Below are 20,635 nucleotides of genomic sequence, written 5' to 3'. Positions count from 1 at the left end.
TTTCACATTAATGCCATGTGACATTATTCTGCGCTAAAGGCAAAAGATCATGCAGGTCAGCTTTGTTCAATGGCTTGTCAGATGATCACCAAATCAGTTCCTGATTAGGTGGAATGAGGTGTGTTTGTGTTAAAATTCAACAGACATAGAAAAATATTTGCTTGTAGAAATGTATGTAGTATGTAGACATGCCGTTTACTGTGGACACACGAGGATTCCTCTGTGAACCAGAGTTTACAGAGGAAGAACTCCAGATGCAGACCCAACGTGCCAAAGAAGAGAGGGGAGAAAGTTCTGTGCTAACGAGTGAGCAGGAGAGATCCCACGTTACCTGGTGGGGCTGGTGTGTAAACTGTGAGCCCATGTCAATGAACCTAGAGAGCTTCTGCTGTCAGGAGAGGGACTTAGTGACAACACTTCAGGACCTTTCTGAATCAGAGGATACCACCGGCTCACATATGGCTCCAGTCTGCATCACTCATCATCCAGAGTTCCCTGCCTTACAGGAGGTTTGCTTGTTTGAACAGCCAGGATAAAGACGAGTACGTGCCATCTTTTAAATTTGCAGAAAAGTGAGTTTAATTCACTCTAAAGACCGATACCGCTACTTGATCCTGCTACGTGCTTTTTGATCCAAACAGCTGATCGGCATGTATCCATGCTCATGCAGCGAAAGAACACCAGTCTGGGAGGTGCGTCCGAAAATAGTGCCAAAAGAAAGGGGGTTTCTGACGGCAAAGTCAAGAGCTGCAATTTTTTCTAGAATAGCATGCAATTGCACCGTGATGAGTGCCTGGACCATATTTTCTTAACTTTAGCGAAATTACACAAAATAGGAGGCCCCGTCAGCAGAGAATTGTAGCCTAGCTTGCCTGCCGGTCATCTGGGAATTTTCTCATTAAAGGGGAAGAGCTCACCGGCACTCATTGTGGCTAGCAGGAGCACTATTGCAATATAACTCATAGGATCCCACTTAAAAAAAAATTGAAATAACCCTTTAAAGGACATTTTTGGAGTGCTCTTAGCTGTTTATTTTCATCTAATCACAATCCAAACAACAGAGCTTCCAAGCTGTCAATTTTCATGCATATAAGCACAGGGCCAAAAAGACTATTCACCTGATTCTTTCCTCACATACAAAAGCGAACCCGCTTGAAGTCAATTTCATTCAAATAATAACAATACGACTTGTATAGCGCTTTTCTGGGTACTCAAAGATGCTTTACATAAAGTGCAAAAAATAAAACAAAACAAAGACAGAGGTGGGGCAGGAGTATAGGTTATGTGTTGTGTGCTTTTCTTGAACATGAAGGTCTTGAGATGGTTTTTAAATGAGTGAAGAGAGTCAGAGTTGCGGATGTGTGGAGGGAGAGAATTCCAGAGAGTTGGGGCAGGAGATTGACATCTGATGATCTGAGGCGGCGAGAAGGGGAGTGGCGTTTGAGGAGGTCGGTCAGGTATGAAGGGGGCCAGGTTGTTGAGGGCTTTGTAGGTGATGAACAGGATCTTGAAGTGGATTCGGTGCTGTATGGGGAGCCAGTGGAGGTGCTGAAGGATGGGTGTGATGTGGGCTTTGGAGCGGGAGTGGGTGAGTAACTGGACAGCTGAGTTCTGCACATATTGCAGTTTTTGGAGGTCAGTGGAGGGGAGACTACAGGATGCTGTTGGAGTAATTCAGTCTGGAGGTTATGAAGGCGTGGGTGGAGAGAGGCGTGCAATGTTGCAGAGCTGGAAGAAGGATGTTTTGGTGACGTTTCTAATGTGTGGTTTGAAGGAGAGAGTGGGGTCAAGGATGATGCCAAGGTTACGGACTGCTGGAGAGGGTGTGACTGTGTGGTCATTGATCTCCAGTGAGCAGTTCTGGGTGGAGGGGAGGAGGGATTTGGGGCCGATGAGAATGATTTCAGATTTATTGCTGTTGGGTTTGAGGAAGTTGTTGCTCATCCAGTTTTTTAGGTCAGTGAGGCAGTTTGTGGGGGTGGACACAATGGCAGGAGTGATGGATTTTGTGAAGATGTAGAGCTGGGTATCATCGGCATAGCATTGAAATTGTTGTCCATGGAGGCATATGATGTGACAGAGGGGGAGCATGTAAAGGATGGGGACTCATGTTTTAATAGTTTCACATTTTAATTGCAGCAGAAGGACCTTGTTGGTATTTGACGTCTAGGCTCTGACCTCATCACTCCTGTCTAATGTATTTTACATGCAGAAATTTGAGGAGTAATGAGACAGTAAGTTAACCCCCTTGCCAAAGCCTGGACCTGGATCCCACTGTGGTTGTGATGCTGAAAGTACGAGCACAGTACTGGTGCAGGGCAGCATATGGCAATAGCAGAGAACAGGCAGTGATCAGAAATTGAACAGCTCAAACGCAACACCAAATTGGGGGGATAGGTGATTTCAAGATGACATGAATCTGGTTCTACTCGAGGTTTCTGCCTGTTAAAAGGAAGTTTTTCCTCATCGCCGTAACTAGCTAAATACTGTAAGGTGCAATGCTCATGGTGGATTAAAATGAGATTATGGTAAGAGTATGGTCCAGACCTACTCTGTTTGTAAAAGCCTCTTGAGATAACGTTTGTTGTGTTTTGGTGCTATACAAATAAATTGATTGATTGATTTATGACCCATGTCAAATGTAAAAATCAGTGCACCTGGGGTTGCCTGCCTGATTCAAGTCACAATCATTGGTCCGTTTTGAAAACATTTTCAACAAAAACTTTAGTTCCAAATGTGAAGTTAATGTGAAAACCATAGACTGTACACAATATGGACGTAGTATCCGTGACGTCACCCATCTGTTTCTGAAGTGCTGTTTTGAGGCCAATCGTTGGCGGGAGCCATATTGCTGCTGTAGAGCGCTTGTGACATAAAGAGATTGGCTTTGAGCCTCCTAGCCAACAGCTACAGTGTTCCCGCCTGTCAATCAAGTCAGCTGTGCCTCTCACTGGAAAACTCATAATCTCAATATCTTCGAAATTGCCGCATTAGAAAAAAATTCACCCCTCTACAGTGTGTGGCGATCGAGAAATTAGCTATCCAGACTACACTCATCTTTTGTACCAGGCTGTAAATATGTTTATTTCTGCTGTAAAGATCGTCTCTCTTGAATTGGTGTGCATGTGGTTTACGGTACTTCCGGAGCCAGCCTCAAGCGGATCCTCGATGAACTGCAGTTTTTAGCACTTCTGCATTGGACTCATATTTTTAGACCGGAGGTTGCCGCTTGGTGAAAACTGGCATCTCCTATCTTCTACAATTGTTTGAATGCCTGGTGATATGGATGTCGTTTTCATTTGATGAGAGTTCTCAAGGTTTTAATTAGTCACTTGATTCCTTTATTGTGTCTTTATTGTATTCATTGAGGAGGTCAACTCGCCTGTACGCGTGGAAGGAAGCATTGTCAGCACACAAGATGAGAGTCTTTTAATCGGGCTGTACTCTTCGGAACATGCCAACCAAAAGGCGCTCTCAGACTCAACAGAGAGGGGGTTTGGAAGTCAATCATCTCCATCTGAGAGGCAGCCTCATCCAACGAGGGGATACATGATTTTTCAGCTCTAGTTGTCTCGTGAGTGGGTCCAGCTTTTCAACCATGTCCACTACAGTTTTGCCTCATCCCTGTAGTTGCCGGTTAAGCTAGTTTTAGTGGCCAAATATATCTGCTAAAAATGCCACATTGGACATTCACTTTTTGTTTTCCACAAGGGCAAAATGGTCAGTTGCTTTCTTATCTTGCTTGATTTAAGGAATGCCTTGACCTCATCCAGTAGCCCACATAAATGCTCTAATGCTTTGCCTTTGCTTTGTGTAGCAACAGATCATCGTGTTTGCTTCTTCTGACTCAGTCACAAGGTATAGGAAAAGACAATACTGGGTGCTTGACATACCCCTGACAAAATGAATAACATGCATCATTTTATCCATCACTTTTTTTAGCTCACCGCTGAGCCTGGTGTTGAGGACACTCTGGAGGCAATGCAGTGCATGCATTTGGGGCACCAGCTCTTTCAATCTGCTGACCAGACTTCTGTGCTTTCCCATCATAGCAGGACCACCATCTGTCACAATTAGGTTTACTTTCTGAAATGATAGTGAACAAAGCCTAAACAGTTCTTCCAGTTTGGTAAATATAATGTCCTCAGTGGTGTGCCCTTCTAATGGAACAAAAGAGAGCAGCTCCTCCCTGAAATCCTATCCATCAAAATATCGAACATAGACAATCATCTGGGCTACATCTGTGCTGTCAGACGCTGTGTGGGGAGTTATAATCAATGATCTCAGTGAGGCTAATTACTTTTCCCTAGCCACTGACAAGAGCACTGACAGTGCTTCTATGCGGCAGGTGGCAGACCGTGCAGAAACGAGGCACCGGTTTCACTGCAGCAATAATTCCATCCATCTACTTGTCAGTTGCCAGTTCCTCCAAAACTGTCAATATAACTTCTTCGAAAACCTTTGGAACAGTGAATGACCTGTTGTGCTGTGTGAGCACCCTAGATGCTTTCAGGGACAATTTTGTCACTTTTGATTGAGCTGTGAGGCCTCACACCAGGATCCTGCTGCTGTGTGTATAGTTGGCTGTCAGTGCTTCAATTTTGCACTTTCATGCCCCTGTCTACAAATGGGAAAAGCAACTTTGAAGGTGCCATGCTTCATCTCGTGATGCTGTCTTTCGTTCAGTTCCTAGCATACAGCTGCAATTTCAATGCAGATGAGACACACTAGCTTTGCATTCACAAAATGAGGTAAGATGGAACGCAGTTCTCTTTCCATCTTCTCTGTCTTATTTCTGCTGTCAACAGCAGAGAGTTTTTCCTTGCCAGCTTTACTTTAAGACATGAAGAGACATATAACTTCACCAAGTTCCAAAAAATACAATATTTTCGAAAAATCTAGTTTCATAAAGAAAAAACTGTGCTTTGATCACATTCCTTTCTCATGGCTAAACCCTGCTCCCCTCAGGAGATTATCACTTTTATCTCCAAGTCTTAAATCATCAGGATGTGTGAAGGGCTCTGTGTGACAGGAGGGCTTAAGAGCTGCAGATAAACTCAGAATTTTAATAAACTTGGTGCAGGGTCCTTTGGAAGTAAAATTGCAAATGCTGCTCTTGGCTTACTTTTTTATTCACATTTCAATTTATGAGTGTTTTTCTGCCTGTTGTTACAGCACAGTATTGTGAAAGCCAAAACACATTCTTAGCCAAATGTCTTAGGAGTTATGGCAGTATTTTGACTTGGATGTCAACACTTAGAAATAATAAAAGAAAGTCTTCATTTTGCAATAATATTATACTGTGTGTAATATTATGAAAAGTGCACGAGGCACTCAGTGAGGTATCCGTACTGCAGCATTTAATGTTTGAAAATGTTTAACATATTCTAACAAGCGACTGTTTTAATGGGTTACATCACCACAATGACTAGGGACATTTTGGTGCTAACAGCGCCCTATACGAATTCACAAAATAAAAGCCTCATAAAGCGATACAGATATCCCAACCATAGTCTTTTGGTACTGACTCCTATGGCTTAGTAGTCCGACTGCCCACCGTAGAGATTTCACAACGTTCAGAGGCAGAACTGACCCAGTCTATGGTATGGACAAGCTAAGTTGCTATTGCTAAGACTGTATCGCTTTATGAAGCTTTTATTTTGGTATTTCCTCTAGGAGGCAGTGTGAATTTGCATATTAGCTAAATATTTAGCTTCGCAGAGCAACATTTAACATTTATATTTAACAATCAACATTTAGATTGAACAGTACACTTTTATTTTTATATTCAACACTTATATTTAACATTTATATTTAACATTTATACTTATATTTAGCATTTGGATTTAACAGTGATTGTAGCTTAACTATATTTTTCACAACAAAATTAAATGTGAAGTTCCAAAATATTGCTCTAAATGTGATTTTAAAAAAGTGACTTTTAAAAATTCACATTACTTTTGTTGCTGATATTTTCAGTGTGCACAACTTTACAAACAGCGCCCCATAAATGACCCCACAGCGTTCATAGTTACCTTTTCCTTTATTCTCTTTATTTTAAGTTAAAGACAAAATATACTTCTCTGGTGCCCAGTGGCGATTAAAGGATTTATTTTTAGGGGGGGGCAATGTTATATTTTAGGGCGCACCCAATTGCCTTGTGTATGAATTGTGCTCTACAAATAAACTCGCCTTGTATGTATATCATATGTTTACATTATAAGGCCAAACACATGACAAACATTAACACATGTTAAATGAACTATAGGAGTAGAAAACAATGAATCCACTGCTTAAATAATAGAAAACTATGCCTCACCAGATGCATCAAAGTAAGATAGAAGGCCTTCATATTTTCTTCTCTGTCCAAAAGATCTGGAGAGGTGTTGGGCCTCAAATATGAAGTGCATCCCCTGATGTTACCAAAGGCAGGGTTTTATGTACAGAAATAGAAAACAGGTAATTTTAAAGTCATGGTATCGGTGCTATAAGAAAGGGAACAAGGCTGTACAGAAAATCATTCATCCCTGCAGCCATTAGGCTTCATAACTATCTAGCCAATGAGAGATGAGCTGACCCTGAATTACTTGTTTTATGTTTTATGTGATTTTTATTATTTTTATCTGCTGGACACCTGAATTTCCTCCTTCAGGGATGAATAAAGTACACTCTGTTCTATTCGATCTACAGATCTTTACAATTTGCATTATTTACAACAGCATGAGTCTCCTGTTTCCATGCTGTGTGGCAAATTGTGCGACGAATAAAAAAAACCACACCGTAGCTAGTTTCGTGTCACATAAACATTCATGCAGGAACTCCTTGACAGTTATTTCCCATCTAGTTGTCACATTTCATTAGCTTCGCAACGTAATATTTTTTATAACATCAACTTTTTGTCAGCACAATGTGAAATGATGAACTAAAGATATTGGGACAAACTAGGAGTTAAGATAAAACATCAGTAACTCGTTTGTTGTTCAACATACTGCAGGTTTGAATTTGCCTGCCATCCGAGTCTCCGTCAGTTCAGAGTTGAAGTGAGAGAAGAGATGTGCTTGTTTTATTTTCCCCCCTCATCCCGCCCCCATAAAGCTGCGCTGTAACCACCAGCTAGCGCACCTCTGAGGAAAAACAAATTACCCAATGACAAGACATTATTTTCGCGGAGGGGGCCAGGAGGGAGCCAATCAGATTCCAGCATGTTTAATATGGCCCCAGAGGACAAGCTGCAGGACGACATGCCGGACGATGAGGGGGAGAACGAGTTGGACGCTGTCAGTGGTGCTCCATGGCGGAATCAGCTGTCTGCAGAGGTGTCTGCCCTGGAGGAGGTTCACAGTGACCATGATTATCTTTAGTCGGCAAGTAAAATCATTTTAAAGCTATTATTTCTATTTAAAGTGTTTTATAAACAGTGTTGTTTTTTGAAATGGTTTGTGGTGGGATTATTTTTTATCTTAAGAGGTTGTGAAGTAGTTTTGTTTGCACGGTTTCATTCTTCCTCTTTTTTTAAAACATTCTTAGTGACATGGCAGCCGTCGATTGAGTCAGCCCTGCAAACCAAGTTGATGGACAATGTGGTGGACAGTGGAGGCATGCTACCCCAAACGATGTCCCACTGACAGACACCAGTGTCTTTATTGTGGCCTCCTATCTAGCCCAGCAGCACTGCCAGGGACTCCTGCTCAGCTAATAACTGTAAATAATTGTAATTTGTTGTTAATTGTAAATTGTACATAATTGAATCATTTCTGTTAATTATTTCTGTAATTTCATGGGAATTTCTGCCTGTCCTTTTGTAAATAGTTGTAAATGTTAAGACTGCCCACGTGTAAATATTTAGAAATGTTCAGACTGCACCTTTAATAAAAGAAAAAAATCAGCCCCTTGTTGTCCCTGAAACATATTTTAATTTTTACACATAAGCATGTAAACAATCTTGTGTAAAAATTGTAAAATTGAGCAATTCAGTCTGTAAAATAAATTAGCAAAAAAAAAAAATAGAACTCAAATGATCTTAACAATTTCACAACAAACAGTGAACAATCACAAGAGGAAAAAAAATAAATTTGTGCCTGTCTACCATCCTCCCCCTCTTTTTTCCTCCTCCTCCTCCTCCTCCTCCTCCTCCTCATCCTCATCATCCCCTCCTCTGAAAAACAAAACATCTTGAAAAACATTTTCCGATACTTAGGCATGGCGGGGGGTCAACTTAGGTCCAGTGGGCCCCTCGGCTCGCTATACACTGAGGGAAACACTGAAATAAAATAATATAAAACCCTATCATCTAGTTTCAATATCATCATCCATGTTTGCACATACTTTGTATTTTTCTTTTCAGGTTGTCCCATTTTTTTGGCCTGCTCAGGCGCAACCTGTTCATACAGGCCCATTTGTTCCAGGATTGTTCTAAACTGACAGAAGCAAGAGAACTGTTAAACACAAGATCACATTAACAGGATATAAAAATTCATACAATGTGACATGATGAAAGACGAAATCTACCAAAAAAAAAACCCAAAACATTTACATAGACATAGATATATAGATTATCTTTTTATTTTGGACTTTGTATAGGATTTGGATTCATTTAATTAAATTGTACATACAAAATGTATATTACAAGTTATTGACTTACCTCCATCCAACAGTGGCTGAATTTTGTGCCCCCGTAAACAAATGGTCATTCTAATTCCTCAGTTTTATACATTTCTTGGTCCCTAAAAAAAATAAATTTAAAGAAGGTTTGGACATGTCAACAGACACAAGGATTATTTTATGGCAAAATAACAATAAGAATAAAAGTTATGATAATCCTCAAGTGAGCTCTGTATTCAATGCTAACGTTTAACTAGACTTTACAGTTTAACAGCCTGAAAATAACGCAGGACTCACAACCTCATCTAATTTTGGTCATCTTAGTACATTTATATACTTAATATGAAGTATTAACAGTCTGTAACATCTCTACAGTCACAATAACATATAAATCAACCTTGAATGTCTAACATTTGAAAGTGAAGGCTTTTAAGACTTCTTTTTTTTTCCTAAAGCTAAAGCTAAGCTCATCGCACGGAGCGAAACTGGCAGCATAGCCCTGCTCTTACGGTACAGCCAGGGGCTGGCTCCACATTCCAGTGGCTACATGCTAGCATTACTAATGTCACGTATTTTAACAGAAATTTTAAGGTTTTAAGGTCCCTTGAAGTTTAACACGTCTGGCGTTAGATGTTCAAAAGAGTAATAACCAAATACCTAGGTTTAAAAGTGAATTCCACTCCGTTTCTCTCTTCCCCTGAATTGGGACACAGCTTGTATGTGCCTGGATCACAGGAGCAATCAGAAACAGGTGAGACAAAAAGGCACAGGTGAAAACAATCACAGGGTAAGGCACACAATTACAGAGGAGGGAAAACACACAAAGACAGGGAGTTAAACCTGACCTGACACACTAGGAACAAATATGACAAAATGAAACAGGTTGAGGCAGATGGCTGTCTAACATGAGTCTGGTTCTGCTCGTGGTTTCTGCCTGTATAAAGGAAGTTTTTCCTTGCCGCTGTAACTAGCTAAATACTGCGAGGTGCAATGCTCATGGTGGATTAAGATGAGATCAGACTGAGTCCTTTCTTAAGAGGGGACTGGATCTTATCCTGTCTTGATGTTGGGTCTTTACAAATAATTTAACATAGACCAGGGGTTCCCAAAGTGTGGGGAGACAAAAACGGGGTGTCGTGAGATGTCTTCCAGAATGTTTTTCATTTTTTAATTATCTAAAAATAACACATATTACCCAGTGTAGTAAAAAATATTGACAAACATAGTAGCTAACCTTGAAATAGAACCTTGAAAATAGGGAATGTAATGAGTTTTCTGCCTTTCTTTTTGCCAGATGACTCCTTAAGTTTAGGGTTAGTGAACAGTTAATTATCAAAAGCATCAGTATTAGTAGATTAATTCATAACAGCACAGGAAACACAGACAAGTGCTCATATAGGTAGGCTAATTGTCTGCAGACCAGCTCAATGAAGCCATATTAAACCACTTTGCGGGACAATGGGGGTTACAAGTCTTTGGCACCTATATTTTTGGGGTCATGGACTGAAAAGTCTGGGAACCTCTGGTCTAGACATGCTATGCTTGTAAAGCGTCTTGAGATAACATTTGTTGTGATTTGGCGCTATACAAATAAGGAATGATTGATTGATTGATTGATTGATTGTGGGGGATGAAAGTAGGCTGGTACTGGGTACCACTATAGTATAAGATTCAACGGTGTCACGCATTATGTTATCAAGAACACTGTCTCCTTATAATTTGCATTTAAGTTTCTCAGATTTTTTTCTGGACCGTCTGCTGGTTTATGGAGTCCAGCTGCCTTTCATTACAGCTAGTTAATTGGAGTTTGAGCTTCCGTCAGCACTGCAGCTGACTGATATCAAGTGCCCTGGGTTTCGGCAGGCAGACATTTGTTGCAAAACCTCCTTTGTAACTTGTGTAGAAGAATAGGTTGTGATGTTTCATGACATTCTGTTAGTAGCCGGGTAATAAGCGGCTTCGCTTCGGGGTCTTGTCCACCCTGTTGGGATTCTGTTTTCCATTCTATTTCCCTATTTCTCACTTATACGAGCAGTGCGTGAAGTGATGATTAGAGATTGCTCTGTAACTCAGTACAACTGCACACAACTGCACACACACGTCTATGAAAGGGTGCATTTATTTTAGTTCTGGGTCATTAGATTTTTCCACAACTAGACAATAGACATTAATATTGCAATTTGCACAAATAATAGATGGTTCCCATATGATCTCAAACATTGTTGTGGTTGGCAACGGGCTGTCAGCAAGTTTTTAATATTTGTGATTCGTTTTTTTGTCTCTCCTCAAAACTCTATATCTAGCTTATAGCTCATATGCTCACAACCTACACGTCACTCTCAAAAGGATTGGAACAGTGTTCAGATTTCGCTGGGTAGCTTCTTCATACAGGGCAGTCACTGCAGTCTGGTACTCTTACGGCCAAATTCCACCAGATCCATGTCCGGTCCATCTGCAATCTGTCACGGCACCGGAGTTGATCGGTTTTTATTCTAGTCAATGTGTCAATGTGTGTGACACATTGGGCCTCATTCACTAACAGTGTGTACGCACGAATATGTGCTTAAACCGTGCGTACAAACGTTTGAAGCACGAATCTGTGATTCATCAATAAATTCTTACTTTATTCTTACACTGCGAACAAAAATAGAACTTCCTCAGACCATGCGTACGCACAAATGATGACGACCAACTTTCTCAGAAAATGTAAACACATGCTCTTTTAACTAATGCATGACATGTTTAAACTACTTTCAGTAAAATAAAAAAGCCTTTAATAGAATTCAGTTAATAAAAACGATGAATTGACTAAATGTATTAAATAACCATTAAAGTGACGCCTTTTCACTCTTATCATACTTACAATATTGAATCTTAAATTAAATACCTAGTTTACAATTAAAATTATGATGACAATAAACACATTAAAAAAATTGTCGATCACTCCCACCAACAGTGCCATGAATTAGTGCACGGTTGTCCTGACCCCCACTTTGGGAACCCCTGATCTAAGAAACGGATGGCTTGTTGCTGAGCATATTTTATGTTGTGTTTATCTTAAGTCTCTATCCTGTTTATGCTGAAATGTTGTTGTTTTTAGGTGACCAGGGATATGGCCTTAAAACCTTATGGCTTTTTCGTTTACGTCCACTCTCCCAAAACTCTCCATGGTGACAGCCGGTAGCACAAGCAAAATCCTCATTAAAATAGGGCGGTCTGCACAACTTTTGCACCTGTTATCAATTGTGCACGCAGTCATAGTAGATCACCCACAACACGGCCATTAATAGCACGTGCAATTTTTTTGTTTGCACACGCAATTTAGAGCTCGTTATTTGGGATCTTAGTAGATCAGGCCCTCTGTGTTATCACCAGATCGTATTTCAATTAACTACAACAACAAACCGTCATGATGAGCGGAGCCAGGCCTGGAGTCAACAGGTCAGAGGTTTACAGAGGACCAGAAAGACAACATGAATGAGGAGAGGAGTGGGATAATCGTTGATTCAGTAATTACCGTGGGAAAACCTCGGTCACATAACTCAAGCTGCCCTGCGGTCCTACTTTGTGCTGCTTTCTGGAAACGCAACCGGTGAGCTGGAGCCGGACCACAGCGGATCAGAGACGGACCAGACATGAATCCAATGTCCAATGTTATCCAGCCTTGGCACAACATTTCTTAGGGCCATCAGAGAACGATAGAAGGGCCAGCAGAGAGAGGGCATAATTCAAAGGATTTTTATCTAAGTTGTGCCCTGTTAACTTCCTGAAAGTCTTGCACTGATGGCAGACGTGAGCGAACTGAAAGACTTATGAGAAATTCTTCAGAATAGGAAGACCACACTCCCAAAGGCCCATGAGATCATTAGAATGTATGTCAAATGAATAGAAAGCCTCGGCACAAAAACCAGGACAACTTGAAGTTGAAGCAAGCTAGGCAGAGGATGTGATGGAATTTAAGGGAGAACAGGAAAGAGCTGGCAAACCTCCCATCATTGACTCTGCTCAGCTCACCAAAGCAGTGGCAGAGAGTATGAAAGAACAGCTCACATAGCAAGTGGCATGGCTCATGATCACTCAGAAGAGGATGACTACTTTAGGCCTCTCTAGAAAAGTGTTCTGTTTTGTTAGGGAAAATGAATATCAGTTTGCACATTGAAGGACACATTTGAAGAGATTTTTGCCCATAACGATCTGTTATTTTTACCGTCCAATGTTCTCAAAATTCAAAGAGAGAGATTTCTTAATTGTTCTGGTGTTTAATTAAGTAAGAGGTCTCTCACCCTGCGGGATTCTATTTCCCATAACTACCTGCCATAATCTCTGTATATGCAGAGCTTGCGGAAATATTCGATAAGGTAGGTCTCCAATATATTTATAGAAACAAGTTAACTTGCAGTGTGAGTCAGATTAAAACAAAACTATTTGACACTTACAAACACAAATGGTTAGAAGAAGTCATGTGTCAGCCCAAACTAAGAACATATTGTCTGTTCAGAAAAAAATGTATCAGCCAGAGCTTTATGTCACCCTTAAACTAACCAGAGCTCAGAGGTCTGTATGTGCTCAGCTGGGATGTGGTATCCTTCCTCTGGCATTAGAAACAGGTCGCTTCCACTCTGTTCCAGAGGAGGAGAGAAAGTGTTCCTTGTGTGATCTGGAGGAAATTAAAAATGAAATGCACTTTTTATTCTGCTGTCCATCATATGTCATGATCTCAGGCGCCTTCTTTTCAACAAAATATCAGAAAAGTGTTCTGATTTGTTTTCCATGTCTGATGAAGATAGTCTTCAGTTCCTGTTTACACACTAAGTGTTTCAGTTTGCTCAGTTTATGTTAAATGCTGTTCAGCAGCGTAGGAGCACACTCTATTTAGTTGTTGTCACTGTCAAATGTCTTAAGTGCACCACTATGCTTTTTATTTACTTTAGGTCATTGCTGGTCATGTGCAGCATTGTAACTACTCTTCTTTTTGCTTTTTCTTCTTATGTTGTTGCTCCTATTTTGTTTTGTTTTTGTAGTGTCTTGTAAGTCCATACGGGCTGGGCACCTTTTCGGTGCATGACACGATGAATGATAAATATACTAAACTAAACTATATGAAGTATGTTTGTAACAGGCAGGCGTTGTACTATATAATTTGTATTGTCCCTCTCAAATAAACCATATAAATAAAATAAATAAATATTACCCTGGTTTATTTGAATACATAACTGTTGCTTACAGATAAGGTTAGAAAGCATTTAAATACTCTAAACATTGACATCACAATGTTAATATATCAGTGCGTTGTACTAACTTCATTTAGAGATAGGGTTACGTTTACGGTTAAATTTAGTGATCTGTTTAACTCTTGACCCTTTTCTTGTTCCATTAAAATGTCCAGAATTATGAATAGTGCATGAAGAGTACTGTTTTGGCATTCAGGAGTAATTTGAGAGGTACACATGCTCTTGTCATGACCATCTGTCTCTCCATAAATCATACAGTATTGGGCTCAAACAAGCATTCGATGAGACTGGTGAATGTCCATGGTATCTATGTATACAGCGAATGTTTGTACCGCCTTGGGTCAGGGGATTTAATTTGAATGTCCTTTACTGTGAAAAATAAATTAACAAAACCTGAACCATGTCTTGCCAGCAGTGTAACCGTTCCATGAGATATAGAGTCTCTCTGAGCATATGGTTATTCATACCAGCTTCCCTCTCACCATCTCTAGACAAATTAATTGTCTGAGTTTTCTTCAGCTGCAGGCCCAGCCATTGCACAGCTGTTGCAACTTAACTTCGGCACTTAAAAACTATCTCATAAATCACTCAGTTTGGCAAAACATACAAAAGTGCTAGATACACTGTAGATTAGGTACTTAATCATCCTTTGCCCTCATGGATGTAACGCAGAGCAGAATGCACTTCTTCACGATATATTTGTTTATTTATTAAATGCTGGCATCACATTTTTATCACTTGAGGCTTAATCTAAACTGATGATGATATCATTGTTCTTTTCTCCCCTACCCAACTACTGGCTTGTCATGCACTGCTACTATGGACACCCACGCAGGCTCAGGTCAGTGCTATTCATTCTACTCTGCTTTAGCTATTGAATATAAAATGCATGCAAGATCTGTATGAGTTGTGCGAACCCTTTTTGTTGTTTTGTTTGACAGACACAACAATATATTTGTTAGAGAGACTGTTAACTGGATGGAAATAATCAGTTTGAAGTGCGACTGGGTAGCTCATTGCTTTTTAAGTGGCCCTCAAATTGACGTTTTGGAAAGAGTAATAGGAATTCGTCATGTTGTCATCAGACTTTTGATAGTGTGCTTAAGATGTAAAGTAGTATAAGAATATAAATGAACATAAATGAGAAAGGAGAGATATTTCCCTGGTTTGTTTTTTTTGCTTGTATATAATACACCAACCAACTTATCATTGTAGTGCTGTCATACATCATAAGTGTTGTGGCATTATGAACTGTTTGGTGACATTATTTCTCACTGAACAAATGGTTTTAGTGGTCAATAAAGAGTTTAAATGTAGTGGAAAGTTACCAGAGACATTTTGCCCCTGATGAAAATTAGCTGTTGGACTTGTTTTTATATCCTGGTAGTGGAGAAAATGGAGACAGTGCAGTTGCCAGTTTACCCAGCAGTGGCATCTGCAGGGACAGATGGGAGATGATGAGGGTGTGTAATAGGCATCTGTGTGGCCCTTAGGGGTTGTAATACTCAACACACAATCAGTATCTCTTTCCACACAAACACACACACACATACACACACACCTACACATTTACTGACACCCATTACAGCTTGTCATAGCTTCTCCCACAAATTGTCCTGTGGAGTATATCTTCTACAGTGGCAGACTGCTGCACTGATTGAGAGTGAACGTGCTTGGGAGAGCAGTGCACTCACTGTTGTATAGGTTATACAGAGGCATGGACACAGAGAGAACTAGTTAAGTGGGGACAAGTGAATGGGCATTTACTACCCTAGTTGAAATGTGTACTGCCATGATCATTGTCATTTTACAATCCATGCCTTTTATATCATGCATAGATTTGATCTCAAAGCAGAATAGGAAGAATAGTTTTTTTGTCTTTCTTCAATAGTGGCATGTTAATTGTGCATCAGTTATTAAGCCTTTCAACTATGAACAATACACTTGCTCTAGCTTGGCACTGAACAGTTGTTATAATTTTTGTCACCCATTTTACTGACTATTATTATTTTGTCTTTCATACTCCAGTATTAGAAAACATAAGGGGAAATATACTTGTGTTAAAATACCAGAATCTTTGACATTAAATAATGCTTTCTTGAACTGGTAACAACAATAAAGACAACAATAAAGACATCATAAAGATCCAGGCAAAGCAATGTGCATGTCCTTTATTAAAACTAGTGTTTTCAAAGTAAATGTGTAAAGTGTATAGGGTGCCATTTGTTAAGTTGTGCACACTGGAAATAAATGCAACATTTCTCCACATTTAGTTCCAAAACCTCATAAAAACACAGTGTGAATCTTTTAAAGTCACTTTTCTATCACATTTAGAGCAATATTTGTGATACTTTTCCACTAAATTTTTGTTGTGACAATAATTTAAAGCTAGATCAAAATGTTAAATATAAATCAAAATGTTAAATACAAATGTTAAATGATGAATTCTAAATTTTTAATTTTGCTCTGCGATTCTAAATATTTATCTAATATGTAAATCCACAGTGCGGCCTAGTACAAGTATCATAATAAAAGCTTCATAAAGCGATACAGATATCCCAACCATAGTCTGTCAGTAATGACTCCTACGAGTTGTGAGCGGGACTGCCCGCCATCCATAATATGCACTGATTTAGAAGAAAATATTGGAAAGGCAGTGTTGGAGGCCATTAAGAGATTTCACAACGCTATACAGTACTGATCCAGTCTATGGTACAGACAAGCTAAGTTGGGTTATCTGTTTCGCTTTAAGAAGCTTTCATTTTGGTTCTTCCGCTGAGGGGCAGTGTGAATTTGCATATTAGCTAAATATTTAGGATCGCAGAGCAATATTTAAAAATATAGATTCAACATTTATATTTATAGTTAGCATTTAGATTAAACGTTCAACATTTATATTTATAGTTAACATTAAGAATTAACATTTAGATTCAGATTTAGCATTTGGATTTAACAGGTATAACTTAAATATATTTGAAACAACAAAATGAAATGTGGTAAAAAGGTAGCAAATATTCCTCTTAATGTGATAAAAAAAGTGACTTTTAAAAATTCACACTAAATTTCTAAGATTTTTAGAGCTAAATGTGGAGAATTGTTGCTGTTTTGTCAGTGTGCACAAGAAAAAAGAGAAAAGGTCTCTGATATATTTTTTTGTGTCCCAGTTTATGCATCACTACATGCAGCATACTTAGGTATCTGTTTACTTTACAATATGCTTGAATGAGCAATTTTCTTTGCTATTTCAGATACCACACTGTGCAGTTTCTTTCTAAAATCCCTGATTTGTGTCCTTTCTCTGTGCTTGCATACAGTAACTGTCTGTTCATTTGTGTGTTTATCCATGCGCTCATTCAGGTGTACGAGGCTGTGAGATGCCAAAGTGAATGCAACCAATACGAGTGGAGGATCGAGCCCTGGTCCATTTGTACCATTAACACTGTTGACGGCTTGCCAGGCTGTGGGGAGGGGGTCCAGAGCCGCAAAGTCAGGTTGGTAATTGTACTTGTGCTTATATATCGTTTTTCTAGTCTTTCTGACTACTCAAAGTGCTTTTATACACTACTCGACGCATTCACCCATTCATACCCATTCACTGCTAATGTAAGGGACCATCAGTATTAGCTAATCTCATTCATACACACTCACACACCGCTGAACAACAGTGGGAGTAATTTGGGGTTCAGTGTCTTGATGGAGCTGGGATCGAATTGCCAATGTTCCGATTGTAAGACGACCAATTTCACCCACTGAGCCACAGCCGCCCCCTAGTGAGCAAGTTAGATTTACTAAGGTTGGGAGACCTCTAGTCTGGCATTGCAATAAATGCCAGGGGGATTCAACTGGCAACACTCCTGTTGCTGGCACTTGCACTGTTACTTACACTTCCAAGGCTGGGGGGGAACTGTCAAAACAACTAGGTCACCATTCCTTAATGAGTGTTGTGACTTTTTTTGCTATGCTTTTTCAGTGATTCCTATTATAGCCTCAGAGTTAAGCAGTAAAGTGTTGACCTTGACTCGATCACCGCTATCTCCTTACATGCATGCTTCCCCTAAGCTCTGCACAGGCTATAGCTCCAGACACCAAGCTCTCCTTATGATAAGGTGTGGCCAGGCACAAAGGAGTCACATTGTTATCTTTAGAACACAGTAAGCTACCAAAGTTCAACGTCCATGGAACATTTTCTGTTCTTTATGTAGAGTGTGCATTAGTAAGATAGTAAGATGGGCATAACACTTCTCAATGAGTCTTTCTCTACTTCTGACATACATACAGAAAAACACTGAAGTAATCCAACTCATAAAGGGATATCAGTCTAATTAGAGAGCTTGGAGATGGCTCTCTCCCCCCTCATCTTATTACATCATAATACTGCTCTCTGTATAGGGCCAATCTGGGGCTACCAGAAGATGGGGAAATAGACATGCACATGCTCACAAGCAACTAAGGAGTACTTCTTAAAATACTTAAGAATAAGTACCAGTGCCACAGACCATAATAAGACTTAACAGTATCCCTGCATGTAGTGGAGAATACGACCATGTGATCCAGCAGCAAAGACACATCAATAAGAACTAACAGCTTACCTTTCTTTGATGCAAAGCACACAGGACGTCATCATTAGATGCTCTGACATACTGCTGGTGTCCTGAATTTTAAATAATTAATCAAGTTAGGCTGCTGTGCCTCATGAATAAATGTACATGTGCATGTCTTTGTTAATTTTAAAAGTCAGCTTGAAAGTAATTTTCGTTTCAATGCTTCTTCTTAACTCATACAGTGACCTGTGTGTGTGTGTGTGTGCGTTTTGTTTTTAAGAGCACACTGGAGGGAGAGAGAGAGAGAGAGAGAGAAGATAAACATGCTGGTTCAAGCTCGGTGTTTGTAAATGGAGAGGTTGAAATCTGCCGTGTAAATAGTAACAAGCCAGTTGGAAAGTGTTCCTGGCTCTGAAAGGGAATGAGAGAAGACACACTGATTGGTTTAATTTTTTCTTTGCTTTAAACACCAAGGATCTGAATAGGGACTTAATCCCTCCTCTTTGTGTCCTGTGCCTTACTTAGCACCCAGATTGTGTGCTGCTTAACCAGCAAAACGTGGTCAGACATGACCTAATTAACTTTCAGTCAAGGTCTTTGACCTTTCACTACAGACTGTTTAAACAGGGCACACTGTGTTTATGGGTTTAAATCACCTCACTGTCCATGCCATTAAGAACCAGCTCACTTCAAAAATGAGCCTGGCAGATTTAAAACTGCTTCAAATCTATCACCAAGCTAAACAAAATATCAGAGTACTGCCATTTTTTTTCATGCTGTGTTGAATTACACATTATCAGGTTTGCAACAAGGTTTCTGGGTTTCTGGGTGAAACTGAAGCAGTCCCTATTGAGGCATCGCTCTAATTTTCACTATTGTTTTCTGATCTTCCATTTCTAAAGCTAGGGTTTGGTTGTTATTTATGGAATGACCACAGAACCACATTAGTAAATGAACAATACTTTTTACATTCATCTTGTAACACAGCTGTCTGTGAAAGGTTCTCCGTCATCCAGGTCATGGTCATTTAAAGCTTTATATGAAAGGGCAACTTGACTTGGTAGAAATGCTTGAAGACATTTCACCTCTGAAAGGCTTCCTCAGTTCTGACCAGACTGGGGAAGAGCAAAAAGTATAAGCCTCTTTCTGCTTCTTCATTGGTTTGCACCGTTCTGCACCCTGTGGCCTCAGAATACATTTAGGCAACCAATCAGCACAGCACCTCATTACCATGGCATCCCTGGCCAATCAGACCACTGCATGGATGATAAGACTAGAAACTGAGAGGCAGTAGATCCTCCACAAAGGGTTAATTTATGATGTTTTTTTGCAACTGAACTCGCAACCACAATTGAAAGACAACTAGCACATGTTGTAAACAGCTAAACATACCAAAACATGGACCTTTGACTTACTAGCTTACTTTATTGTATTTTCCAACTGAATAGTTGAAAGTAACTAAGAAGGTATTCTCAACTACATAGCAGATTGCAAGAACCCTTCATTTTTCAACTTAGGTTTTTCTGTTTGCCTCTTCAGAGTTCACTTTTACTAAACTTAATCGAAAAGGCAAAATTTAACATTTACTTAAATGGATCAAAGAACAAAATGAATTATGCAAAATATGTCACATTTGGATATTGTGTCAGTTTAGTATTGTATGCAAGGAGAATTAAAGATTACCAAGGAGGACATAAATAAATAAAATACATTAACATAACTCAATAGAATGGACTCAAACTTTAACATCTTCAACAAACAAGGTAGTGAAACATTAATGCATCAAACATTACAGGTAAGTAATCAGAAAAGAAACTTCTTTATTTTTGTACCCACAAGTATAATTTTGTGTTACTACTTAAATAATTTTCAATGCAGTGTACAATTTAGAAAAAGGTTTTTTTAGAATTTGAAATTATTTCTGGAAGGCTGCTTTAGTTAAAACAATTAAGAGTACTTATTCCACTATCCCTATACTTTTTCGTATCAAAAGAAAGTCTCCTTTTTGATATGTTTATCCTATGAAGCTCTGAAATCATAATTTGCATATCACTACCAGGTGACAGCTAGCTTGGCAATGTATTTGACTTCAGGCCACCTTTTTAGCCACCCCTATGTTAAAAGACAGAACAAGTAAGTCCATATCTATATATAGATATAAGTTTTATTTAAATATAAAAGAAACACCATAACAGTGTTGATGGCTTATAGTGGGAGCTCCTCTGTACCTTGTTTTATATGTTGAATTGTTTTTGTCAGAAT

The 20,635-nt window shown here is 39.4% G+C and overlaps 1 protein-coding gene and 1 long non-coding RNA gene across 2 annotated transcripts in view; one reads left to right on the top strand and one right to left on the bottom strand.

Annotated features, from left to right (window-relative positions):
• The window catches only part of thsd7ba (thrombospondin, type I, domain containing 7Ba), a 156,464-nt gene that overhangs the window by 97,484 nt on the left and 38,345 nt on the right, over positions 1 to 20,635 (top strand). The window contains exon 16 of the mRNA XM_034693559.1: positions 17,190 to 17,323. Coding sequence (XP_034549450.1) covers positions 17,190 to 17,323 — 134 coding nt within the window. The remainder of the gene's footprint in view (positions 1 to 17,189; positions 17,324 to 20,635) is intronic.
• Positions 6,987 to 9,369, bottom strand: LOC117819980. Its single transcript, XR_004632664.1, has 4 exons — positions 9,259 to 9,369; positions 8,642 to 8,723; positions 8,326 to 8,417; positions 6,987 to 7,325 (listed from the first exon to the last, which is right to left on the bottom strand). It is a non-coding gene; the product is annotated as an uncharacterized LOC117819980 (long non-coding RNA).

Source organism: Notolabrus celidotus, chromosome 10 (genome assembly GCF_009762535.1).
Source record: "Notolabrus celidotus isolate fNotCel1 chromosome 10, fNotCel1.pri, whole genome shotgun sequence".
Lineage (NCBI taxonomy): Eukaryota > Metazoa > Chordata > Actinopteri > Labriformes > Labridae > Notolabrus > Notolabrus celidotus.
Note: the sequence above shows the minus strand (reverse complement) of the source record. Positions and strands in the feature narration are given on the sequence as shown.